The sequence below is a fragment of the Platalea leucorodia genome, assembly GCF_965183815.1.
Source record: "Platalea leucorodia genome assembly, chromosome: 1".
NCBI lineage: Eukaryota > Metazoa > Chordata > Aves > Pelecaniformes > Threskiornithidae > Platalea > Platalea leucorodia.
In genome coordinates, this window is record NC_138823.1 from 125,626,388 (window position 1) to 125,653,602 (window position 27,215).

The following is a 27,215-nucleotide window of genomic DNA, read 5'->3' on the forward strand; positions in this document are numbered from 1 at the left end:
TTTTTTGTGCTCTGCATGCTCCCCGCCCCCCCCCCCTTTTTTTTTTTTGCTATTGTACAATGGCAGGTAGGTTAGACCAGAAATAGGTGCCCCAGTATGTTACTATTTACTTTTATCAAACATAATGCATTTTGTAGGCTTTGGAGCTATGTACTATATCAACAGTCGAGGGGAAGCAGCATTCCCTCTTGCTTTTGTTGAATTTCTGATTCTGGTGCCCTTAAGGAAGCAGTGTTGCAAAGAGATGTGATGACTCTTCTGAATATTCTAGCACTAGAGGGAAATGTTTGTGGCTCAGTTTGGCGAGTCAGACAGTAGTTCTGAAGAGGGATTCATTAGATGTTAAGGCTTGCCTGCCAAAAGAAAGTTGTTACCTCTTGTCCTCTCTCCTCCACACCACCATCCAGTGAAATACTTTTGTTGTCTTCTTACTGGTCCAATCTTGTTAGAGAGCTGAATAATGCAGGGTCAAAGAAGTGATAGAGATGGTATTGGGTAGAAGCTTGGTGATGGAACAAGATCGGGGCTACAGTCTTACAGCTTAATAACATGCATCTTTACCCCGCGTATTCTGAGCTGGGAGGAAAACTTGTTCTAGTGTAGATGAAAGAATGCTGAATGCTTAGAAGTGGGGAACTAAATTGTAATGAACTCTAGGAAGGAATGTATATCTTGGGGGTGGAGGTGGGAACTGGTTAAAAAAAATACATGGGGGGATTACTTTAGGTGTTTGGTGGGGAAGGTGCATATTTAAGCATGTGTCCTCTGTTAATGTTCTGTCTGTCTAGATTTGTGTGTGTATATGTTTAATTTCTAAGCTACCCATGCTGTATTAAAGAGTAAGGAAGGAATTAATTTATTTGGACAGATAAAGTAACCTTTCCAAATAAAAGAGCATATAAGTAGTCTAAGGTAGGCAGTTTAGGTTTGAAAAAAATTATCGTTTAAATCTAGTATTTCATTTTTGTAGACTTTATTTTCCAGAAGTAGATTTTTACCTTGCATGTAAACTGTCTTGTGTGTCTACATGCAAAAGCAGTCTTCCAATGCATGTTTATATTTCAATTAATTAAAAGCAGCACATGTGATTCATAGCTGGTGGATATGAGTGATTCCATCCCTGGGAGTGGGTTTTATACATGTTATAGATTATATAGAGAGAACTTGGAAATGAAAACTGGTGCAGAAACCTTAATTTTCCTTATTTAAAACAGTAAATTTCTTGCAAGCCCCCCACGAAAGAAAATATTATTCTGCACTGTATAGGTGGTTTGAAAGTTTTCAAAAGCAGATTGAGCAAAAATATATAGTTCTAAATGTGGATAACTGTGTGAAGAAGCCTGTTTCAAAAATTGTATGCTTGGAGACCTAGCGGTGTCCTCTCAAGTGCATGTAGTGAAACCCAGGTATTTTGGAAGAATGTAATTTAATGCTAATATCCAAAATTTAAAGTGAATATTAAGTCAAGGCATGTAAAATGTTTTTACAGAACTTCTAAAATAAATACTAAAATTTAAAGTATAATTTAAGTTCTAGCAACCAGCAAAGGTGTCGAGATTAAACATACCATATGTTTGTTGTTTTTATAAACATAGGAGAAAAGTGTTCCTCAGAAGCAAAGTGATAGACCAGCTTTTAGTAATAGTAATTTTTGTTCAAAAAATGTTTCCTTGCCATTTTCTTCAGGTAGCTCAGTAGTAAGTAATCAAAAGGTTGATGTGAAAAGCAGGGAAAGATTCCTCTCCTCCCTGATAAGTGACGATCAGATCTGCTAGTTTTAAAACTTCAGTATGATTGCAAATGCTTTTACTCTTATGAACTGAGTCCTTTTAAGTTATGTTTCGAAGTGTGTGTCGTTAGACTTTTTCTATGATATCAGCTCATCTAGTTTCATTTAATAAAGCTATTTTAAAATGCTGTCTGCATCTTAATGCAATTGCAATTTACATATAAATACAATTTGCCGCTGAAAGTAAAGTACTACTTTTAATTTTTTATTTTGTTACAATGATAAATCTGTATTTGTTACACTATATACATCTAAGCAATTCTAGTTTTTTTCAGCAAGTAAGAAAAAAGGGCATTAGCAAAGTTAGCGTAAAGGCTGCTTGAGTCAGAACATGTTTGAAAGCTTCAGATCTAAACATCAGGTCTATATTTTCCTTTTTGGACATAATTTAAAAAGCTACGTTAAAGGAAAAAAAGTGCAAAAGAGGATTATGTTGCTTAATCTACTACGTGTGTTTTTCCTGATTTGTGAGGTAGAATTTCAATTGAGATATTAAGCAGTCCGCCTTTCATGGAAGCTGTGTGTCTTGAAGAGGTACTGATTTCTTTTACTCTTTCTTTAGTGAATGAGTGAGCCTGGCTAAACTGAGGCTTCCTGTTCCTTCTTTAAGACATTGTAAGAAGTCAGACAGTTGTGAGAAGAACAGGTGTATGAAAAACTGGACAAATGTCTGCCTTACTGAGTTGCCAACAACTCATACACCAGCTTTCTCAGTCTGTGAAGGAATCTTGAAGGAGAGAGCAAGGGACAATATTTTCTTGTCATGACAGAATTGCAGGAGCTGTAAGATAACATTGAAAAGTTATTTTCTTACAAATCAAAAGAAGCCAAGATAAAGTAGGAGAGAGGAAAAAAAAAAAAGCTCTTGCAACCAGATAACTTGATATGTAATGTTTCTGTAAGAGCAGTTAGAATTCTGGGGTTAGCCCCTAACCAGAGCATCCTGACCTATGAGAAATTTGTAGTGTGAGCTTCACTGGAGATATTGGAAAGCAGCTGTCCAACCTCTAGTAGCTCTGGGGTATTTTGACTTTTTAGGGAGCATAGTGTAGTAGCGTATGAATGTTTCAGTCTTGTGTTTATTCCCTTCGTAGTTGTGTACCATGATATAAAGATACAGGAACAGCAAGGTGTCTGGGGAAAAATAACACCCTGCTAGATGAGCTGATATATAGAGAGTTCTAGTGCATGCAATCAGTCAGGCATTGCCTCCATGCATTGACGCAGAGCTCTGTGTTGGCTGAGGTGGTGTTTTTCATCATATACTATGTAGTGATCCTAACTTAAAGTCTTTTCCACCACTGTTGCATTACAGTATTGTCATGAAAACATCAAAATATTGTGTCACAGTCTTGGAGTAAAGTGGAGGCAAGTTGCTTGGAGGAGAGCAGTTGCAAGAAGTGAGGCTGTTATTCTGTTTTGTTATTAAGCAGACCTGGGAGAGGATTTTTCTTAAACGCACAAATAAGAAACTATAAACATGTGAGGAGTCAGTTCGGGGGGGAAGTTCCTTACCTGGATTTGCTGGTGGAGAGGGAGGTGGTCCAGATACTTGAGAGAAAGCAAACCTGAAGTTGTATTATGTTAACCTGCCCTTCTTGATACTAGTTAAATCTTTCAGAATATGCTATGTAGACTTTCTTCTTTACCAGTTGAGTGATAAACATACATGTCAGGTAACAGAAAGATGATGAAAGTGCTGAACGATTTAAAAATTAATCTCGAAATATATTTCAAATTATTTTATAAGTCTTTTATATGGTACCTTTTATGGAGGGGTGAATTCTGCCTGCCAAGATGTAATTCTTAAATTGCAAATTAAAGGGTAGAGTTTTGATGGTCTTTAACATTGTCAGCATTTTTAATGAGCAATCCTGAAAGGCTTTTCGTAATAACTTCTGTAGGAATGTTGCTGTGGGAGGATGAATGGCTGAGGAAGGGGGAGTTTTGGAACAGTGCTCAGGCTTTTTTGACTCATTGCTACCTCTGTTTTGCTCCTTCTGAATTGCTCTAAATGTCTGGAACACCAAACCTGTGTTCCTTTCTCATGGAGTTTACTACAGGCTTGAGATTAGAATATATAGTATATTTGAGACTTGCAAAACATTTAAAGATTTGTAAAATCTCCAGAGGAACAGAACATGTTGCGTAGTAGGACTTGAGCAATTAAATTCAAGCTACTTTTTTAAAGAGCACTGGATTTGTATTTACTTTAACATGGCAGAAAAGAATACATTTTTGAAAATATAGAATGCCAGAAAATGTGGCTATGTTAGCATAGGCACTTCTAATAATAAAAAAGCAGATGCATATGTTATTGTGGAGCAAACTGTGGTATTTGAGAGGAAGCAATGTGATCATTATTCGTAAACTTTTAGTGTTTGTTCTATGTTTGGGACAGTTTTTAAAAAGAAAAAAGCCTCATTAATTTCTATTTACGTGGTACCTTGTGTTAAGTAAACATGTTGCTGTTGCTTCTCTGTTGAAGATTCTAGGGAGCAGACTTTTAATGGTTACTACTAATCATACTGTGTTCCTTTTTAGGGCACCATATACGTCAGAAGTACAAAAACCTCAAGGATCACAGTCAAGGTGTTTAGTATTTCAATACAAGGTAGACATGCAAATAGCATGAAGGTGTACCAATCCTAATATGCTGATAGCTGTTACATTCATGAGAGTTCAAATACTTGATTCTGTTGTACAGTGGAGAATTGCTTCCTGTTGAAGAGTGCAGTTGAATAAGTAACCTCTAAGTGATGTTTGGGCTCTCCTTCATCACTAATGTAACATGACTAGTAATCCTGAGGCTGACTAGAAAAGACTGGGCTTTGGGTGTTGTGTAGAATAAAATCTTCATGTGTGCGTTCAGTCACTTCTTCCAGTGTATTGCAACTTGACTCCTGTTCTGTGTTACTACACCAGTTAACAGGAGCTGAAAAACTAGCCTGTTTGTTTGATTTGCTCTCTCTGTGTATTGTCTTGCAACATGGATGTCTTGAATGTTGTCTTACTCATGCCTGAAGCTTTTTCTACAGTTATTTTCTACAGTTAGTTTATTAATCTGCAGATAGTTCAGCAGAGTAAAAATACCTTGTGGTACAATATGGGTTCAGCTGGCTGTAAAATCCATAGGATCTAGAGGGAAAGATCACAGTACTGTTCTAGGAATGTGATATTTGACATACAGCCTGAATTGGTTTCTAAGATTTTGTTCATCAGAAGGATCTGTCAGGTTGTGTTTTTCCCTTTCAAAGTAATCTTTGCAATTGGGAAATATAAATGCGCTGAGAGTCTAGGATACTTTCACAGCACTTAAACTGGTAATTCAGTAAAGCATTAAAACGAGCAAGGATATGGGAAACAGTGAGTTGTAAAGAGGTGCTGCCAGATGCTGATAGCCTAAAATTCTGACATCGGAACCTCTGACTTTTTGATTTCTTGGCTAGCGGAGGGCTTGTGTATGAGTTGGCTGATGAAACAGTGGATCAAACAGATTTGGTCATTCAGTGACCAAACCGCTTCATTCAGTGGTTCCAAGAATCACAGTTCTAAGAATCTGTAGGAAAACTGTCTTAAGTTGTCTTAAATTTTAACATGAATAAATTCCTTCTCCATGAGAGGTTTTTTCCCTTCTTTGTCTCTGAATTTTAGCTGGAAAAACTGATTCTTAAAAGATTAATTTGTTACCAAAGCATCCATAGATGGGTAAACAGTATCAAAATTTGGTATTGGAATAGAACTTGTCAGTGGATAAGACAACTAAAAAATTTCAGGCCCTTAAAAAATTTAACAGTAAAATTCAGTTAAACTGTCATCATGTACGGGCAGATGTTAGACACTTGCTTTTAAAGAAAATAGTAAAGATCAGGATCTGAATGTACTGCTGATTGTATCGAAACCTGGGCCAAATAAAGCAGAACTGTTCCTGTAGTAACTTAATATAAGTGTAAGTGAATTCGTATTTAAAACAATATACATCGTAATTTTCTGGTCAGAAGTAACTATAGTGAGCATACATATTTGCACGGAAGTGGTATTCTTCACTTTTCAAAAGTCTTGTGGAGAAAGCGAATCCCTAATTTTTCATTTAAATCTAGTGTGCTACTATATTCTTATTTTGGGATTATTAATGCACAATGAGAATGCTTTTATTTTGTTTAACTATTTAATAGGAAAATGAAGCTATGTAATTCTAAGAATGTTGTTTCATGGTGCAACTAAGCAATCTAATTATATTTGCTGAAGAGTATGGTTTTTTAACCTTATCCTCCTAGCTGTATGTTTCTGCTCTTTTCATTGCACCAGTATTTGTCTGATTCTCTAGCAAGATTGTTCAGAAAAATGAGCCAGCAGACAACTGATCGCTTCTAGTTGATGAAAAATAGGGGGAAGGCTCCGTTTGCTCCTTGAACTGGCTTATTGTGAGGTCAGTTTGATTCCACTATATGGAACAGAGAAGCAGGGGAGGAGGGAGGAAAGAAGGAATTTTTCCATTTTGGCAGTTGTGTTTTTCTGTAATGGGGAAATCTAACCATCCTCAAGCTATTCTATAACTGATTCATCATAACAAAACTCTTATGTGATGTGATCCTTTCAGAGTCCAGAGCGAATTGTCCAAACCAGGAGATAAAAAATTTAGGAATTTAAAATAAACAAACACATTAGTTTCACTGGAGAGAGCCTACTTCTGGGTGAGTTTACTGGGAACTCCTTCCTATGATCAGCTTTGGGGAGGATACGATAGAGAGATTTAGTTCATGCCACTAATGGTATGCAATGATCTATGGAAATTTGCTGTGGTAACAGGGAACTGTTACTTTTGTGTGTTTTCGTCTTGGCAAGAGAGGCAAACCATTTGTTAAACACAGCAGGAGAGTGGTTTATTTTGAAACTCCCTCCAGTTTTGTTTTCATGGTGGGAGGTATTCTCAGCCAGAGTTTTCTTTGGGAAAATTGCAAAATGTTTAGGTAACAATGTATTCATCATTTATTTTTCTACGGCAAGAATTAGGCCATTATGACCCAATATATAACACCACACTACAGTCAAGTGCATGTTATCAATAGAACTACCTAGTAATTACCATATTGCACCTATAAACTTTTTTGAGGTATAGCACATCTTCCTCAGAAGAGGTAGTTTTGTTTTGAACTGCAAGTGGTAGAAAATCTACCACATCCCTGGATTTCATTACTTAATTAACCTCCCTAGGTTTTACAGCTTAATTACACTCAAAATTTACTGTCTTGTCCTTCTAAATGTGCTTATTATGCACTTTATTTAAGGGAATGTAGGACACATGGCATGTGCCTTTTGAAATTCTTTTGTCCCAGGGCTGCATTTGCCTTTCAGGAGAACAATTGTTGCATGTAATAGTTTTAGGAGTTTAAGACAGAAAAAATGAAGCCAAAGTGAAGGTAACTTCTTGTTCACATACTAACGTCTCTTCTCTGTTCATTTATGCTTGTCTGTCAATCAAGAAAATGAGCTCTTTTTTGCCACCTAATGTGGGGAAGAAAGAATGGTCAAACTAAAGAAAAACAGATTTGGGGTTTTTTTGTTGTTATTGTTTGGAGATAGTTTACAGTGTGGAGGAGAAGATGACAGTGGCCAATACAGGATTAAGTCTGCGTAAGCAGGGGGAGATGTTAACATTTTTCAGGATTTTTAGCTTCTTGCGACGGTGTGAAATTCAGCTACTTAAATAAAAGTAAAGCTTCCACTTAAAGTAAGGAGTCAAACTATAGATGTATATTCCAGTTATGGCAACATTGAAGCTGATGATGAAACCTGCATTATTTGTTGTAGCTTTACATGTTATTGTCTATTTAGAGAGGAATAGCTTTTCTCTGGGGCTGACAAACTGTCCAGATCAAACGTCTATTAAGATCAATGTGTTGAAGTACAGCTGTTTGCAGTGTATGTAACCAAACTCAGTCTGGTGACTCAACATGATTTTGAAATGCAAAGGAAGACGACATGACCCAGTTTTCATCAAAAAAGGCAATAAAAATCACTGACATAATATGGATGTCACGTGTGCTCTGTTATATGCAGAAATTTCAATGGAGGAGACTCTAAGAAGAAAAAAAAAAAAAAATGCAAAATGTGAAGAAAGAAGATGCCAAACCCGAATATGTGAATTCTTAGGTTGAAGGTAGACAGTAAAATCTTGTTGCCAAACTGTCATCTCTTAAAGGCTACTTGGGTTCTGACTCTTGAGATCGCAAATGGAAAGAATGACCATAGCTTTCACACAGTACTAGATAAATTTATAGCAAAAACAACTCCAAAAGAGAAACTCTGCAGTCATTGCAATCATACTGGAGAAAGCAGTTACCATAATAAAACATGGTTATGATAGCATGCACAATAGTCTTGATGTAGTAAAGTGAGCAGCAACTGCTATCAACTGAGAATCAGTATGTTTTTCCATACCATTACCACTGTGCTGTGTTTGTTAAGAGTGTCTAAGATGCTCGTTACATCTGAGGTCACGGTATGAAGTATAACTGCATGTCTATAAAGAAGGATGCACAGTGCAATAGGCTATAGTATTCCAAACTACTTCAGGATGGTCATCTTGCTGGCTTACGTGTATGTGGAGGTGTATATTCGTCAGCAGTCTGGAGGGTTAGAAAGTCTGAAAGACTGTCAAGAATCTGTAAAGTCTTGAATGTCACAAGAATGTTGGGAAAGTCAAACACTGTGTCTAAAAAAAATAAAAATTGCCAACATTAATATTGCAAAGCAGACCCTGAAAATTGGCTAACCTGTTAACAAACAAACAAAAAACAGACTTAATGTGAAGCATAAGACTTAAGCCCTTTGTGACACTTGGTTAATTCTCTTTAGGGGTTTTCTCATGAAACAACAGCTGGTGCTGTTTTGAGAAGTGTTATTGGAGTTCTAACAATATGAAGACCTTTCATACAGGACAGAATACAAAAGGCATTCTTGAGACAATTCCAAAATATACAGAAGAGATTGTCAGTTTAACAACACTGCAGTTTAGTGCTTGCTCAGTTTAAAAAAGAAAACAAAAAAGGGCTTTCCTGCTATGTTGACTTGCATTTTAAGTAGTAGAAACTTAGTAGATGAAACACTTTTTTTTTTTAAGTTATCAAGAAAAGAGTATTATGAAGACTGTAGAGGATGTTGGTGTCCATAGATCTATGTCATGGATTTGGTGATGAAGATTTTCTCTTTTGGGGCATGAGTTCTAAACCTCACTTGAACTCTATAAATGTCCGTTCAAGATGGAGATACAGGGATTCGGAGTTGGTCTTCTGTTTCACACTATACAGCACAGCCCAAAAGCCTTTGTCTGGGAAACTGCAGTTCTGCGGACTTCTGATGCTTCCATGCCTGCATAATAACATTAGTTCATGTAGTTGAATACTTTCTGGCTTTTGTTTTTATGCTTATGTTTCAATAGTGTGTAAATGAAATAAATTCTGAATGTTTGACATGAGTATTTTTTGTGTACAGAAGATACACTATAGTTGGAGGATTGTACAAATACAATCTGTCCTGCTCTATGACAATGAAACTTAAATGTTTAAGTAGAGCATACTGAAAAGGTGTTTGTGATGTCTTAGTAAAAACTGTAGCATTAAAGTTCTTAAAATGGACTTTTTCTAATTTACTGACTTTTGCAAACATGTTGCAGGACAAGTAGAGCTATTAGAGATACGAAAATTGTAGCCTAAATTTATTAGTTTAAGATTTGAGTTCTTATTCTGTGTTGACATGTTACTGAGTTGTGATGCATGGTTAGACCCTAGTCCTCAGATGCTGTACAAGTAGAAGCATTTTAGAGAGCTGTCTCAGAACAATCATAAGAATACAATACTGATGTACATGACAACTGAAAAATTGGCATGTGATAACTGCCCATCGTGTACTTCACCAACTGTAAAAAAACCTCTTGAAGCCGAATAATTGGGAGCAAATAGCAGCGTTCCATTTGAACAAGATTCTGGTGATCTTTACACCTGTAATCCTTTTGCTTTCTATATGAATTGCATTTCCTCTCTCCACTTCTTTCAACACTTGCTTCTACTTCCTCTGAGCAATATTATTTTCTTTTCCTCCTGATCACTGGTCCCTTTAGAACAAGGGAACAGAGCAGAACACTGCTAACAGAGCTATGGAACCAGTAAGTGAGCTAAGGGTGACTCCTATGAGGTATGATGTCAAAGATGATCATAAAGTAAAGCCGGTAATGTCAGAAAGATATTAAAAAAAAAAATAGTAATTATTATACACATACAGTGAAGCTCATTGGAAGCCTGGACATCGTTCACAGAACCACTTCAATGAAATAAAATTTATGTTGCAACTATAGGCAATGCTTCTTTAGTAACAATTCTCATTCCTCCTCTTCCCTATATCAGCATAACATATCTGTTTGCGAAGTTCTGTTTCTTTTCTGCTTGCTTAGCTGATCCATGGCTAATCTTTTTAGGGTGGTGGGGTTGTTGCAGTTTAAGACCAAATGACAGCGTGGAGACTAAATTAATTCAGATACCAAAACACTTTAAGCACACATGCATGCGATTTTGCAACTTCTGTGTTTGGCGGGAGATGTGATGTGCACCAGAAGAAAAGTCACGAGAGTTAGTGCTGTGATTCCAACTCTGCTGCATGTAATCCTGGTGCAGGATTGTGGGGTCCCCTGGATTCTTTCCCCCTCTTATGCTCTCAGTTACAGGACTGGGTAGTAGGGAATATTTGATTCTCATTTGGCCTGTTCAGGTTTACTCAGGGCCAAACAGTTGCACACAGTCTGCTTGTCTCACAGGTTCTCAAAATAAGTGTTTCATAGAATTTCTGTAAATAAACTAGAAAAATATGATCTCTAAATCTGGAAGAGAAAGGTAATTTCCCTTGTTCTGAATAGAGTGAAGTGCTTTATTCCTGGGCCTGCTAAAAGGAAAGGAAAAAAAAAGGCATCAAAGCTTGAATAGTAGAAGCTGGAGAACACAAATTGGAATAATACAGGGAGAATTGTCTGTGCTAATTGTAGGTTGGTGTTTGGCCTTTTTGAGGCTGCTGAAGTTGTTTGGATGAGTTCAGTATCCTTTGCTCCTTGTTCTTATGTGCTTATATGCTTTCTTACCCTTTGCTTTCAGTGCTATCCAAGGCTGCAGCAAAGGCTAGACTGAGAGAGAACTGATGATCCCTTCTTTGGGCTGAGAAATTTACGTGGTGACTGGTTAATCCAGGATTGGAGTTTAGCCTATATTTACTTTACAGAGATTTACATCTCTGCTTCATCTTCTCTACTACATCTCTATTTACGGAGATTTACTGGGAACAGCTAAATGGGATTGAAATATTTACCTGAGTGACAAGTGGGTTTTGTCCTCATTATTTGTCTGGTGATGGTTTTTACTGGTCATGTAACACCTGCTTCAAAGCTGGTAAACCCCCTGTAAGAGGAGGCGGCTATTTCAGGTATTAAGCAGGTGGTGACAGAATTTTTTTTCTGTTATGTCTGCTAGCCAGGCAAATAAATCATGTGAGTTCAAATTATGTTTATTGGTATTTTTAAGATAATTCTAATTTACAGGTAGGAATGTATACTGTAAAATGTCATACCTAGTCTCTTGGTAGATATACTGCCTCAGAATGGGACTTTTCTACATTTGGTTGCTCTTAGAGATGTAAGCTTTTCCTTTTGTGTGGTTTTAGTTCAATGAGGGAGGTATTTATCAGAAAAAATTTGCTGAAAGATGCACCAAATCCCTGTATCCTCCCCCCAAAAGTGGATTAGTTCTCAGTAACACTGCTTGCTCTTCCAGTCGAGACATTTTTCATCATCTCCAGCCATGTTAGGCTTGAATTCTGTTTAAATTGCAACATTAGCCTATGTGATTCTCTTTTTTTACAGTCCTTGGCCTATTTCATCAGAAAGCAGTCTAAACTGGGATTGTATCAGGTTTAATTACTTCAGTTAAATAGAGAATGTAAATTATAGCAGTTGAGAAGATATAGGAGAGACATTACAGTGTTTCTTAAGCCCCACTGAATGAGTTGTCCAAACTAAAATGTGAAAGAGTAGTTTTACTGTTGTTATTCAGAACAGTATTCAGTGTTTTGGATTCAAATGCTCAAACGTATGTTATAAGTACTTAACCTGAGGAAGTGTGTGTCTTTTGTAATATACTGTTGTTTCCTTATTTTGGTTTATCATGCTTAGTAAATCACGAGAGTTTGAATATGTGACAATTTGTTAAGAAACTGTCACGTAGTCTGTTGAATTTTTTCTGTTGAGAGGATAGCTTGATCTTAATACATCTGAAAACATTTAAATTACATGACAAGTTTTGATGGTAATTTAAATCTCTGACAGGTTTTGTTTGTATCTTGAGAGTGACTGATTGAATGAATGAGGTTGATTGTTGGTGTCTTTTTTTTTAGACATTATTTGATAATCAGATCAATGCTTCAAAAAAAGAGGACTCGGAAAGCATTAATAAAAATGACTCTTCAAAGAAGATGTCTGTTGAGAGAGTTTATCAGAAAAAGACTCAGCTTGAGCACATCCTCCTCCGTCCAGATACCTACATTGGGTCAGTTGAACCGTTAACTCAGGTAAGTGTCACTAAATTTACAGTCTTAGTAGTTTTTTGTTGTTTTAATGAGGAAATGACAATTCTGGTTAATAAATAGGCAAATATCTACTTTTCTGAGTATTCTGAATTATCATGCTAGAAACTGTGGTCATGTTTATGTATGCATGTGTAGGAAGGGGTCAAGAGAAGACTTTTTAAAGCAGTGCTTGGTTCACCTGAAAAAACATACTCAGAAAATGCTGAAGTTCAGTCAAAACACAAACACACACCTATGTGTTATGTGTGTATACGTGTGTTTACAAACATGCCTATCTGCACACAAATATGTATATATATTTGTAAGTAGCATTTGCTCCAGCTCCAAAAATGCTTTGGTCTGTTTGTTTAGGTAGAGAACAGAGAATTTAAGCCTCCTGCTGGCACTTTTTCCAGCTGTTTTTGTGAAGTTGCAAATTGCTTTGAACTTTACTGTCTGTACTGTTGGAGTTCTGCACCAAGCAGAAAATAATGCATTTTCATTATCAAAGTCTTTGTGGGTACAGTTGTAATTTTTGCCAAAGTTCTGCTTCTGCTTTTGTCTCATATGACAGCAGCTTGGTAGATTGAAGTAGAGTGAAGTTCCTGAAGTAAATAGATCTTATAGAATCATAGACTGGTTTACCAAGACAGTAAATATTTTTATTTTATTTTGTTTACATGTAGTTAATGTGGGTTTATGATGAAGATGTAGGAATGAATTGCAGAGAAGTTACCTTTGTTCCAGGCCTGTACAAGATCTTCGATGAAATCCTTGGTAAGTATTTTTAACAATAATACTGCTTTAGCATTATGGAGTACACACTTTTCTGAGAGCTCTCAAAGCACATTAATTTGTATCTAAGTTTAAATCACAGACTTAGAGTCCCACTGAACTGCAGTGCATGGAAATTTTAGTGCATTCCAGCACTACAGAACAGTTTAAAGAGGGAAGAGTGTTTTCAGTTGAACCTGTAAGTGTAAATATTTGTTACTGAATGTCTAAACTAGGTCATTCTTTTTCATGCATATTATTACAAGACGTTTAATCTTCAAAGTTGATGAGGGCCACAGTTCTAAGTAACATTTGAAAGAAGATTATTCTTCTGAAAGAAGACAACTGAAAGTTGTCTAAGCGTTAACTTGGATCATCATCTCATCATTAAAACTACTTCCTTCTGTATGGAATGATAGTGGTGGTGATGGTGATTCTAACATGGATCATTTCTAGACTTCAGACAGTTTTAAAATTAATAAGTATCATACTACCATTTAAAGGCATGGTGACTGAGGCACAAACAAATGATTCTTAAAAAATTCTGTCCTAAATCCCAGAATCACTATGACTTACTAGTTTATGATACTGTCTTGGTGACAGGCACATGTTGAAGACTAACCAGCAGTAGAGATGCACAACATCTGAACAGTGTGCTGTCTGATGAACTGATATTTTGGGTTAATTGACATAAATTCTTGGGCTAATCAGTTTTTATGAAGTTATATTGTAAGGATTGGCAGGATTACATTGTAAAGTAAATTATGGTCTACTGAGGTCAATGTAAGTTTTGTCGTGACCTTCATTGGGTTCAGCCCTTATCCATACCTCTAAAACTATGCTTTACAGCATTGCTGTCCTGGAGGAAATAAAGACTATATCTTGGCCAGGTGCAAAAGAAGGAGTTTTTATTTTTGTTTTTTACTCAATTAATTTGAGAAATACGGGAATGAAAATCTTTTGTCACTTCTTTTTTTGAGTGCTGCCTCATAGATGAAATTTATGGGCTTTTCACGGGAGGGAGTCACTTCCATCTTGTCCCATTCAAAAGGAAAATTGTTACCATATCATTATCGTAGTACTGTATGGCGTATTGCTTCTTTATGTAGCACTGATAAATGCTCCACAGAGTCTAGTTTGAGAGCTAGGGGTTGGTGTAATAACATTACGAAAATTGGACATTGTAGCTATGCGTACTTTTTAATGAAACTGCACTTAATGATTTTAGCAAAAGCACCTTGAAGTATCTGATCTTATATTGAGATCCTTATAATCCATTAAGATATTAAGATATTTTAATGGATTTATCCTCATGTCCTTTGGTATTTTGGGGTTTTATTGTGATCTATTTCATGGGTGATGAGACAAATGCTGAAAATGATTATAATGTGTTTTCATGGTTAATGGCCATAGTCGCATTTCTGATTTCTGTTGTTTGTAGTTAATATAAATTAGAGTGGAGTTTAATTAAATTCTGATCAAATATTAACTTCCAGTTATCCTTCTTTTGATCCTAAACTGTTTAAGAACTAACTTAAAACTGTTAGTTATAAGTCTCACAGGCTCTTCAGAGATAATTTTTGCTGCAATCAAAAGACTCCTTAATGGATGTGACTTTTTCAGTATTGGGTTTGAGTGGAAAAAGGATGTGTAAACTGATCTGGTAATGCATATAATTTCCTAGGGTTTTTTAACATACGTGGTGTAATATGTGTAATAAATATCCAAACAAGTGCAGCATCAGAAGAATGAAGTGTTCGTATGTTAAGAACAGTTATGAGAACAGGCTCACTAAATACACTTCCATATTTATTTCTAAGATAGTCTAACTGCTAGAAATAGAGTCAGTAATTATAAGATGGTTGAAAAATATCTTCTTGCAGATACTTCGTCATATTTATAGACTTCAGTAATAAGATACAGAATATACAAAAAGATACCAGATTAAGAAATACCTGGACCATTGTAACTTGTGGTGGAATATGTATATAATCAGTTTTACAGATCAAGTAATTAATTATTGCTCCTAGAAAGTGACAATTTGTGCTACTTTGTTTCATAGTAAATGCTGCTGACAATAAGCAGAGGGACAAGAATATGACTTGTATTAAAATATCCATTGATCCGTAAGTAAAAGCATGTTTTCATTTACTTTCCCTGCCAGTGCTATTGTAGTTCAGATTTGTACAAATGACTGTACTAAATGAAATTGGATTTTTTTAAAACCAAAATATTTTTTAAATTATTTCCATTAGCTTCATATTTTAAGATGAAAAGGTGAATTAAGAATGGTTAACAGTAAGCAGTATCATTCTGAATTTATAAGAATTTGCTTTCCTAAATCACTCATTAATGTTTGATTGAATGAAGCTTAAAACCAGAAGATCATAAAATTCATGATTAGATGAAAGCTTGGCAGTACATAACTATAACCAGCCAGGTTACTTACAAATCATAAATACCAACCTTGAGGTTTTGTAACGTAATTTTGCACCTCTTGAACATCTATGTTAACTCCTTTAGCGTTAGGATAAGGTTATATTTGAATTAGTCAGCTATATCACACTGAAACTGCAGATTGCAAATGTGTCATTACCACTGTTTTTTGAAATTGAATAAAGAGATATTTCCTGATGAGAAGTACCGTAGTTAAATAGATGTTGATTGGGTTCCTTTAGTAGTACCTTTTCAGTGATGTTTAACTGAATAATGAATGTTTGAGACCTAATTTTCACACCTAATCTTTAGGATAAATATACTGAGAAATAATTTTTCTGGAAGTTTTCAGGGCATTATCAGTTTCTGTAGACCAAATTGTTTTAATCATGGAGTGGGAGGGAAATGGTAGTGTAAATCTGCCTGACCTGCCTGTCATGATTTTGAACTCTCTAATAGTCCAAAATGAAATTTCTATATGAGAGCTACAAGTATTAATGATGCCAGATGTTGATGGATTTTGGCATTGATGCATAAAATAAGTTCCAATGTTTATCATAACTGGCAAATAACAGTTTTAAACAGATGGTAACTTGGCTGTGTCTGGGCGGACTTCAATGAAACCTAAAAAGCTATGTCTCTAACTTAAGTATAATTCTGTCACTAAACTTCAGGATTCTGTTGCAGATCATGTTGACAGTGAAAGCTCTTCAAACAGATTTTTGGGGGTTATTTTTATGATATGAAATACAGTTGTGTATGGGAAATTATGCTCCTTCTTCTAAGACATTTAATAAACACAGAGAACTGGGGTTTTTGTAATTAAAATTGATAGAGCTGTGAATAAACATGGTAAGAATATTGTATTTTTGTGTTATTTATTGTATTTTATGTGGTTATTTGAACAGGTAAAATGTATGCAGGAGTCTGTTTTCAGGATTACATTAATTGGCTTACTATCTTCACTGTTTTATAGGGAATCAAACATTATCAGCATATGGAATAATGGAAAGGGTATACCAGTTGTGGAACACAAAGTAGAAAAAGTATATGTACCTGCTTTAATTTTTGGGCAGCTGCTAACATCCAGCAACTACGATGATGATGAGAAAAAAGTTACAGGCAAGACTATTTAACATGCTTTGTTTTGTTCAATTAAGCCATTGTTTACTTTTCAGTATGCTTTCTCTTCTTACTTTTCCTATTCTGTTTCATAACAGATGATCACTTAGTCACCATCTATAGCTCTGTTAGATTTTTTCCTTTAAGTCATTTCACTCTTTTTTTTAATATCAATGTTTACAGAGAACTTTACGTGTATATCTTTAATGTCAGTACTCGTAATTCAGTAACAAACAACATATTTTCATGTTTTAATTATAACATATGCAAGCATTTAAACATGTATGCTCTTGAAATGAAGGAAAAAAATAAATTTAATGAATTAGGGTATGATTTATTATCCTAAATGTGAAGTAACCCTAATTTAGATCATGAATTAAAGTTAGTTCTGTTCTATTCTACCCCATGTATTTTGCCCATATTATGATGTATGGTTGCAGAGTGATTTGGATCTGATCATGACCTAGTTTTCAGCTGATCAGGGTGTTGAGGTCACTTGCCTTTCAGCAAGCAACTGGTAGATCAACCTAAGGGAAGCAATGGGAGCATCCTGGCTTTGGGGGGAGGAGCAAACCGCTCATTTTTGAGGCAAAAGCACTTGCACCGAATTGGAGGTGGTGTGAAACTCCATCTTTGGCATCCTTTGATAGCTGTTGACATGTGGCCCAACTTTTGTCTTATATAGGAACACTTTACTTCATTGGCATACTCTCTGAATATCATAAATGGTTCTGCTGTAAAAACTTACTATATGTTGTTTTTTCAGGTGGACGCAATGGCTATGGTGCAAAACTTTGTAACATATTTAGTACAAAGTTTACAGTTGAAACTGCTTGCAAGGAATACAAACACAGCTTTAAGCAGGTATAGAAATGATCTCAACGTTTTTCCTTTCCTGTAGTTAATAAATTTAAAATTTAACATGTTTTCTATATTTCATTAATATTTCATGAAATGAATCATTTAACATTGAAATGGATGTGTAGAGTTTGCAGGCTAGGTAGTTCAGTCAGTAAAATTGGTACTTCTGTGTATTAGAATTTGGGGTTTTTTGTTAAGTAATATTTTACTGGGAGTGTTAAGTGACTAAAAATGAAAAACAAATTCCTTCTATTAAAACTAAAGTATGTTCACGTGCATGTGACAAAGAATATATTTCATTGAAACATTTTGTAATTGCTTTTATGTAATTTCTCAAAAAATCTTTCTACTTAGCTGTGCAATTATCTAGATTTTTCTTTTATAGTGTTAAACACTGAAAAATCTTTTTCTTGTGTTGTGAATTTCATTAGCCTAGCTGGACTTCAGTGCAAACCCCCCTCCCTCCCCATTTGTACCCATTGCTCATTGTTATTGTTAGCACACAGACCAAGAATTGAATGTAATCTGATCTACTGTATATAATTTTGAGGTGGCCACCTTTCTAAAAGTTTGAAGAACTTTGTAAGAGTATTAGATACCAAAGTTCCTTGGCTTTGGAGTCTTTCCCAGTTGGTGGCTTCCTTCTCTTTTTTTCTGGACAAGTAATTAATTTCTGGTTATACTGTCGTGTCACTACATAAACAATACATTTCAATGGTTTTACCTGTCTCTTTAAAAATGTGATATTTTCTGCTGACTGCCAAAAAGCAAATTAATACTGGTTTGAGTGTACTTTTTGAAAATTATGTGCTTTACGACTTAGATAAAGTGCTATGTTTTCCAGTATTTTCAAAAATTGTGAAAATTTAATACAACTGAACTTTGATATATGCTGTGAGTAGGAGTTCTGCTTGGTCTTATAAATATGCTCATGTTCTTAAACAGGGAACAATACCAAGACTCCTGAGTCAAGTCTGAGCAAGTTGGTTTGCCAAGAAGCATGCTTTGGTGCACTGCACAGCCACTAAGATGCTATCTCAGAGACAACTGAGTCTCTGCACAGGGACTAATAAGCTTCTTTATGGAAGTGTGTAGTAGATTAAAAGTGTTAAACTGATGGGCAATAAGGACTGTTTAGCTAGCTCACTTGTATCTAATTTAGAGAGTTCTGTGGTGGGCTCTATTTGCATTAGGATCGTGTCCATCAATGTAATGATACCTGCATATTTACAGAAACCACAAATCTGCTGTCACTGATGCTTGTGCTAATCTTGGTAAAGCAATTAATTTTATGTATAGTCTTTTACCAGAGGAGACTTCTAAAAGATGTCTGTGAGCTTTTTGTTGTGTAGCTATTGCAGTCTTAGCATAGCTGGAAAATGGAACGAAGGAGGAGTATAACATGTATTGTAAACTAACATCTAAAATGTTTTGTTTCCAAAGACTTGGATGAACAATATGATGAAGACCTCTGAACCCAAGATTAAGCATTTCGATGGTGATGACTACACATGCATTACATTCCAGCCAGATCTATCTAAATTTAAAATGGAAAAGCTCGATAAGGATATTGTGGCCCTCATGACAAGAAGAGCGTATGATTTGGCTGGGTCATGCAAAGGAGTCAAAGTCATGTTGAATGGGAAGAAATTACCTGTAAGAGCCTCATTTAAAATATTTCAAGTGTACTGAGTATTTTATGCAAAGAATAGTAATTGTTATCTGTATTACTCATAGGTAAATGGATTTCGCAGTTATGTAGATCTTTACGTAAAAGACAAGCTGGATGAAACTGGAGTTGCACTCAAAGTTATTCACGAAGTTGTGAATGAACGATGGGATGTGTGCCTCACGTTAAGTGAAAAAGGGTTTCAGCAAATCAGCTTTGTAAATAGCATAGCTACCACAAAGGTGAGTAGTTATATTAAACGATAAAAAATGTAAACGATAAAATATGTGCTAAGGTTATGCCCAGTCAGATGTTTGATAAAAAGATACATCTGGATTACTAAAAATAAATAGGTGAGATAATCCTTTGCATGAGAGGATCTGGCAGAGCAATTGAATGCAATCAAAATACATTCATAGCAATATTTCTGAATATGCACCAGTTCTTAAAATGCTAGTAATCACTATCAGTGATACTGATGTCTTAGGTGAGCATACATGGTATTGATTAAACATAAAATGAATGGAACTATTTTACTCCTTTTTAACAAATTGTAATAAAATAATTCTGAAATTGAGTTTAAAAAAATGTACAAACCCCTTTAAAGAGGGTAGTAGCAAATTTTGGAGGGCAAAAATGGCTTTTGGTATTCTTGAAAAATGGCTTTGCATTTATTGCTTTATGATGTATAAAACTGGCCTGAAATGTTGAGATTAATTTTCTTTTATTTGTGTTTCTGTATGAGGGGATCTAGGTGTTCTCTGTACTTACTAGCAACTATAGTAGTAGTGAAATGATCTTATAGCAAATCTTCAGTTATGATGAAGCAGCAATACGCTCAGCATACTAAAGTACAATCTTTGTGCTTCCCAAATTGCTGGGGTGGTCAGGCACCAAGGCAATCACCTCAAATCAACTAGTGTAACTCTCATTTATGCCAGTTTGGCATGGCCCAGGTTTAGGGATCTGGGATCCAACATGGTGAAAAAAAGTCTTTGTCATTTCTGCTCCTCACAAATTGCACCAGATGAGTGACCTAACAACAGTCAAGCAATTCTAGTGATTGGTGAGGCTGGTTTTAGGGAATCTTAACCATGAGCTTCCCCAAAAGATGAGAAAGAGAAGAATTTGTAATCAGACACTTAAAAAAACCCTCCTTGCTCAGATCTTTTCTACAAGAGTCAAACAGAAGAAAATTCTAAGGGTTCAAGTGGTTCTAATGGAACAAGTGGTTCATAAGCACCAGTGGTTACACTAAGTCAGGTCCCTAGTCTAGGCAGGTGCCCAGAAATACCAGTGTTAATCTCGGTGGTAGATGATGTGTAGACAGTGTTTTGGTGGTATATAATTTTTACGACATAACTTCTTCCAGTGTCATTTTCAATGTAGCTGAACCAGCCTTCAGTGCTAAGAGGGATAGTTTATTTCATTGTAGAATATTTACTTTCTAAGTTTGCATTTTAATGAAATGCTTATGTGATACTTGTCAAAACTAAGGATAACAAATGTATCTGGTAGTTGAAAGGTTAAGACTTAGTTTTTATTCAGGCCTCTTTATGCAACATAAAGAAGAAAAATAGCATGACCTTAAAGATGTATACAATACCTTTATGAAGAAGCTGGCAATGTAGAGAAACTTAATAATGTTTGATAATGAGGTGAAGAGAATGTATTTGAAAAAAACCGAATATTTATTGACTCCTAAGTTAAATATATTGCATACACTTACTCAAAAGATTTTGAATTTGACTCTTTTGGATCAATTTTCACCCATCATGCAGTTACACATACATTGTTATCATATATTCTTTAAGAAAATTCATAGAAAAAGTACTGTGTATTCTTCAAAGGTAAGTGTTGTAATTTCTAGTTTTTCCCACTCTCCCGATCCATGCCTTATGTGTGTGACTGGATGTGGAATGTTCGGGGCCGGTGAACCACCTCACCAGCAATTGATGTGCAACTACCCACTGATGAGACATAATGGCTAGTAACTAACTGCGTCAACTGCCTGTCCCCTTATCTGCTAACAGGTGAGGAGCTCATTTCAGCTGTTTTTTGGTTATTTATCGCTGTTTGCTGAAAGCTTTTCATTTCTGTTTCTGGATAAATTTCACCCAGTCGTAACTTCCCTTCCACCTTTTTTAAACTTGCTTTAAATTCCAAACAAGTTTTTTTTTAGGTTGGTGGGGGTTTTTTTGAGGGGTGTGTAGAAGGTCAGGCAGTATGTTGAGGCACAACTCCCTTGTTTTGTTCTTGTAAATTTGTTACCTTGGTCAGGTCCCGATTTATTCACAATTTTGCCACAGTAGACCACCACAGAATTCGGCTTCAGGCTCTGAGGCAGCATTTGAAAGAATGTTTATAGCTATCACAGTTGTGCAGATAACCTTTTGGTGAGACTTGTATATAAATGGAGGATTAAACATGGTCTTCTTAAGTTCTCAATTTCAAATAGTAGCTGTAGTAGAAATTGTAGTAGAAACATCAGTTATTAACATAACAATCTAATGATATTTTTAATATGGTGGCACTGCCAACTGTAATACTACTAACCATTTTAGCAGAAATGCTGAGCTAATACAGATGCAGTGTCAGATAGTAGACTAGGGTGGAGGGAGCATCCCAACCTCTTAAAATTTGCTGGAGTTCAGCAAGAAATTCAGGACAATTCCAGAGCTTGACATTTTCAGATTTATTCCAATAAAATAAACATAATAGAAAACAAATACAAAAGAAAATAGGATTTTATTTGTATAGCTAATTAAATGAAAATTTCAAATTTATAATTAACTTCTGAATTTGTTTGCCATATGAACCATTTATCTGTCCATAGAATTTAAATATGGCTTACCTTGGAATTAATTGAGGCTGTTGGTTTTTGATGACAATATGAATAGAATGTATATAGGATCCAGTCTAAGCTTAATTTTTAAGATTTTAGTTGTTACCTTTTCATTAGATGTCTTTGCATCCTGAAGTTTGCAAGACTAGGATTCAGTTACAATGTTTACCTTCTGGGAAAAGAAGGTTATGCAGTTTTAGGGCTCTTTCTCATAATACAGTAGTCATAATAATCATTGGCAGCCCTCTAGATTGAGAGGGTATTTTTCTTCTTCTGTCTTATATTAAAATGTACTGACATTTGGGGCAGTTATAGGCTGTTATGCTTCTATAGTGGGTAAATGTGCCACCTACTGGTGAGATGGTTGAAAGGTTCCCAACTTTGAGCTCTGAACATCCCTCACTCAATGCTACACACTAAGAATGGACACAGGAATGGGGAACTGTTATAGTAACTAATATCTTCTAAGAACAAGAATTACTGGTAAGTAGCTAATTTTTGATGTGTCAGATGTTAGTTTTAGCAAAATATTTGAAGTGCTAAAATTGCAAAAAAAAAAATTGCTGAAGTTGTAAATAAAAAAAATATACTTAGATATTGCCGTAAGCATAAGTTTTCAGTAATGTGATGAGTAAAAGTAATGCACTTTAAAATTGCTATTCAAATATGGAATGTTTTTTTTTTTTTTTACACATGTAATTTGATATTTTCCTGTAGTAGCTTTTCGTTACAGTTTGGAAATGGTTTTTCTTTAAAGTGGCAGGATGTCGATGTATCAACTTTCACGTGAACTCTCCTCTGCTGAAACTCTGTCATCCATATGTGAATAAAAACTGTTGTGTTTTAATTTTGGTGGGTTTGGGGTTTTGGTTTTTGTTGTTGTTGTTGGTTTTTTTGTTTTGTTTTTTTTTTAAGAAGAAATGCCATGAAAAAATACTTGTATGGTATGGTGCTTCTGAAACACACTAGTGGTTTGTGTTGCTGTTTAGTAGGTGACTCTAGAGACTGGCAGAAACCATAGATGGTTTCTTTGAAGTGCAAGTACTGGTTTTGATTATGACTAATAATATTTACCATCTTAAGCTATTTTTTTACCTCCTCTCTCTTTTTTCTTTTCATCTCTACTTTCTACATGAAGTTGAGAACACAGATACTATTTCCTGCCAATTCAACCACTTTACATCTTTTTTAGTCTTTTCAGATGCATACTCTTCCTTAAAATATAGAATCCTAAGTTTTGGGTTTTGGTTGCTAGTTTGTTCTTTTCTTCTGTCTTTTTGGCTGCTGTTTTTTCTTGGTTTTGTTGTTTTCTATTTCTTATTTCTTGTCTCTCCTATACTTTCTCATACTCATCAAAAGCTTTTTTCCTCCTCAGTTCTGTTTTTAAAACAGCTTTAAAGAAGGAGGGTTTTTTGTTTGTTATCTCATGATGAATGTCTCCCTAGACATGTTTTCATTATTTTGTCTGTCCTAATGCAAATTGGTCTGAACAAGAACCATTATTTAGTCTGTATTTTTGTAAGGCACTAATTGATATTAAGCAAAAGTGATCTTCTGTGTAAAATATTGAGCATTGAGTTAGATATGTTTTAATTGTATAGGATGTGCCTGCATCACTCCATTCCTTTTTACAAGGTAATAGATTTTAGTCAAAGCATTATAAACTCTCTGTAACAGCCGCTAGAATTTAGCATTTTATTATTATTTGTACCTTTTTGTCTATAAATTTAAAGGAAGGCATTTGAATAATTAAAAATGTAAACAGCTTTCAGATATCCAGGGCTTTAGGACTGTTCATATTTTTGACATCTTTTTGAAGAAATCCTGCTATTTTACCTGTAAGGGAAGCTGTGTCACCTTAGACTTGTAAATATTTATATATTTATCACCATTGGTTTAGGCAATTTCAGTAGTCACTGTTCCATAGAATTAAAGACTACAGGATACATACGTTCAAATACTAGTTGTTCTTCCTAATCTGGAATGTTTTATCTATGATATAAGTTCGTGCTGTTTTAGTGTGTTCCCTCAGGGTTCAATTCTAGGGCCAGTCCTGTTCAATATATTTATCAACGATCTGGATGCAGGAGTTGAATGCACCATTAGCAAGTTTGCTGATGATACCAAACTGAGTAGTGCTGTGGACTCTTTTGAGGGACAGGAGGCCTTGCAGAGGGATCTAGATAGATTGGAGCATTGGGCTGTGATTAATGGGATGAAATTTAACAAGTCGAAATGCTGGGTTCTGCACCTAGGACGGAGTAATGCTGCCACAAGTATAAATGGGGAGAGGAGTGGCTGGAGAGCAGCCCTGCAGAAAGGAGTCTGGGGGTGCTGGTTGACAGCAGGCTCAATAGGAGCCAGCAGCGTGCCCTGGCAGCCAAGAGGGCAAACCGCATCCTGGGGTGCAGCAAACACAGCATAACCAGCCCATCAAAAGAGGTGCGTACCCCACTGTATTCAGCGTCGGTGCAGCCTCACCTTGATTACTGGGCCCCACAATTTAAGAAGGATGTGAAGGTCCTTGGATGCATCCAGAGGAGGGCAACAAAGCTGGTGAGAGGGCTGGAAGGCGTGTCCTATGAGGAGCGGCTGAGGACTCTGGGTTTGTCTAGTTTGGAGAAAAGGAGGTTGAGGGGCAACCTCATTGCTCTCTACAGCTTCCTGAGGAGGGGAGGTGGAGAGGGAGGTGCTGATCTCTTCTCACTGGGATCCAGTGATACGACGTGTGGGAATGGTTCAAAGCTGCGCCAGGGGAAGTTTAGACTGGACATTGGGAAGCATTTCTTTACCGAGAGGGTGGTCAAACACTGGAACAGGTTTCCTAGGGAGGTGGTCGATGGCCCAAGCCTGTCAGTGTTTAAGAGGCATTTGGACAATGCCCTTAACAACATGCTTTAACTTTTGGTCAGCCCTGAAGTGGTCAGGCAGTTGGACTAGATGGTCATTGTAGGTCCCTTCCAACTGAAATATTCTAGTCTAGTCTGGTCTCTACTAGTGGTTCTGATTCAGATTACTTCTGCATTGTAGAATACACCCCATAATTGTTAGGTTTCTTTTACACATGTAAATCAGTAGTCATTGTTAGGATGTAATAGATCTATAATAGACCTTTTTTTCCCAGAAAGTTTATGTGAAATGCCTTTATTTTCCAAGCAATTTAATCTCAAAATTACTTGTCTTCTAGCAGTGTGTTTTGGTTTTTTTTGTAGCTGGTTTAAAGTTTAAGTCCAAAGAGAATTGTAGCTGGAGAAGGTGACGGAAACTTTGGGGCACCTTCTGAAGGTGTTCAAATGCTTACTGCTTCCATAATTAAACTGAATTTCATCAATAGTAAAACCACTATTTAAACATTGAAAATAATATATATTTTCATCACCGTGCTGTATTGCAAAGCATGAATTATATATGGCTTCAAAAAGGTAACTTTTCTAACTTATTAATTCCAAAGTTTAAGTACATAAGTATTTCTTCCTCACTGTCTGTTGTGCTAGGGATCGTAGTTGGGAGGCGAATACATTGCCTCCACCAAAAGTTCTCTTGCAATAATGGCTTCACTTGAAATATCTACTTGGAAAGGCCTTAAGCAAGGATAACCAGTATTCAGAGTCCCTCACATTTCTAGGGTAAAGGGAAGCATTGTGACAGGCACTGTGAATGTTTCACTGTCAGCTGCTATGGTGCAACGGAGGAAGAAAATCCTATATATTCTTTCCGTTTTTTTTTTTTTTTTTTTCTTCACTGTGATGATGCAAGAAATTGCTTATAAGCCGTTTTTTTTTTTTTCTTCTGCATTTGGGCAGTAACTGTAAGGGAGTCCAGCTGACTGCTCTCGATTGCTACAAGACAGGTGGCAACATGGTTATGTAGATACAAGTTATTGCCCTGTGGTCTCCTGAGGGGTCTGTTTGCCAGCTTATGGTTAACTGCATGCTCCGTTATGTATCTCTTGTTGCTATGTCAGGTGTGAATTTGGAGCAGGTTTAGCCTCTCGTGAGTTTTAAGGAGAACTGCTCATCTCCTTGAGGTTATCTTGCTCTGTTCTTTTAGAGTTTTCTGGATTTTGTGGTTGGCTATTTGCAGTTTCCTTTCTGTTTGCCCTCACATGAGCCCAAGGCTAGCAATGCTAATAGCATTTCTTCAGAGTGTTCTGTAAATACAGCTAAGAAAAGGTGAGATGACTTTTGGGAAGGAATAGGCATGGGTGCTCTATATCTGAGGGTGAGCACTTGAACATTTTTATTATGAACCAAATGGGGAAAGTTTAATTTGATGAACGAATGTGTGATGTTTTTAGTCCAAGCTTGTTTATGTGCCTGTTAAAAAAGTACCTCTTGACAGCCTTGTGGTGTTGCAGGTACCATCTCAGTGCTACAGAGTAATTTTCAGATCTGCCATACTCTTAAGATGTAAACAGCCACATTTGAAGTCCACCACTGCACAGTGAATGAGAGGTCTCCTGCTTCTTCTGTTCCATGTAACATCCATCATCCTCACTTGTATGAAGACTGAATGACATGAAAGAGAAACTTTAAAACAAATTTTCCTTTGTAATGCTGCAGCTTAATGTGCATGGATTTTCAAACTTAAGTATGAGTACAGGAACGTTGTTAATATGGCTAAAAGCTATTAGGAAATTCAATGGTTTTGTTTTGTTTTTTTTTCTCTTCCCTCATTAAGGGTGGTAGGCATGTTGATTATGTGGTGGATCAGGTTGTGGGCAAACTGATAGAAGTGGTGAAAAAGAAGAATAAAGCTGGAGTTTCAGTGAAACCATTTCAGGCAAGTAACTTTGTACAAAAGTATTGAAAAAGATGTATGTGGTAATTTTGTTGAGTAAATTGGTTTCTATGTTTTCAACAGGTGAAGAATCATATATGGGTTTTTGTTAATTGCTTGATTGAAAACCCATCATTTGATTCCCAGACAAAGGAAAACATGACATTGCAGCCTAAAAGTTTTGGGTCCAAGTGCCAGCTATCTGAGAAATTTTTTAAAGCAGTAAGTAAAGCATATTTATTTTTTTCTGGGAAGCAGGAATTGATGCACTGGATCGAGTGTACGTATGTTATGTAGCAGAAGATTAGTGCATTATGGTAGTCTAGGGACATTAGCAT

At 36.0% G+C, this 27,215-nt stretch overlaps 1 protein-coding gene across 2 annotated transcripts in view; it reads left to right on the plus strand.

The window, feature by feature from the left end:
• TOP2B (DNA topoisomerase II beta) overlaps positions 1-27,215 on the plus strand; it is a 68,617-nt gene that overhangs the window by 5,552 nt on the left and 35,850 nt on the right. For both annotated transcript variants that reach the window (XM_082325583.1, XM_082325584.1), the window contains exons 2-10: positions 12,221-12,394; positions 13,078-13,168; positions 15,228-15,291; positions 16,578-16,723; positions 17,490-17,587; positions 19,028-19,240; positions 19,322-19,495; positions 26,779-26,880; positions 26,962-27,099. In XM_082325583.1, the coding sequence (XP_082181709.1) occupies positions 12,221-12,394; positions 13,078-13,168; positions 15,228-15,291; positions 16,578-16,723; positions 17,490-17,587; positions 19,028-19,240; positions 19,322-19,495; positions 26,779-26,880; positions 26,962-27,099 (1,200 nt within the window). The remainder of the gene's footprint in view (positions 1-12,220; positions 12,395-13,077; positions 13,169-15,227; positions 15,292-16,577; positions 16,724-17,489; positions 17,588-19,027; positions 19,241-19,321; positions 19,496-26,778; positions 26,881-26,961; positions 27,100-27,215) is intronic.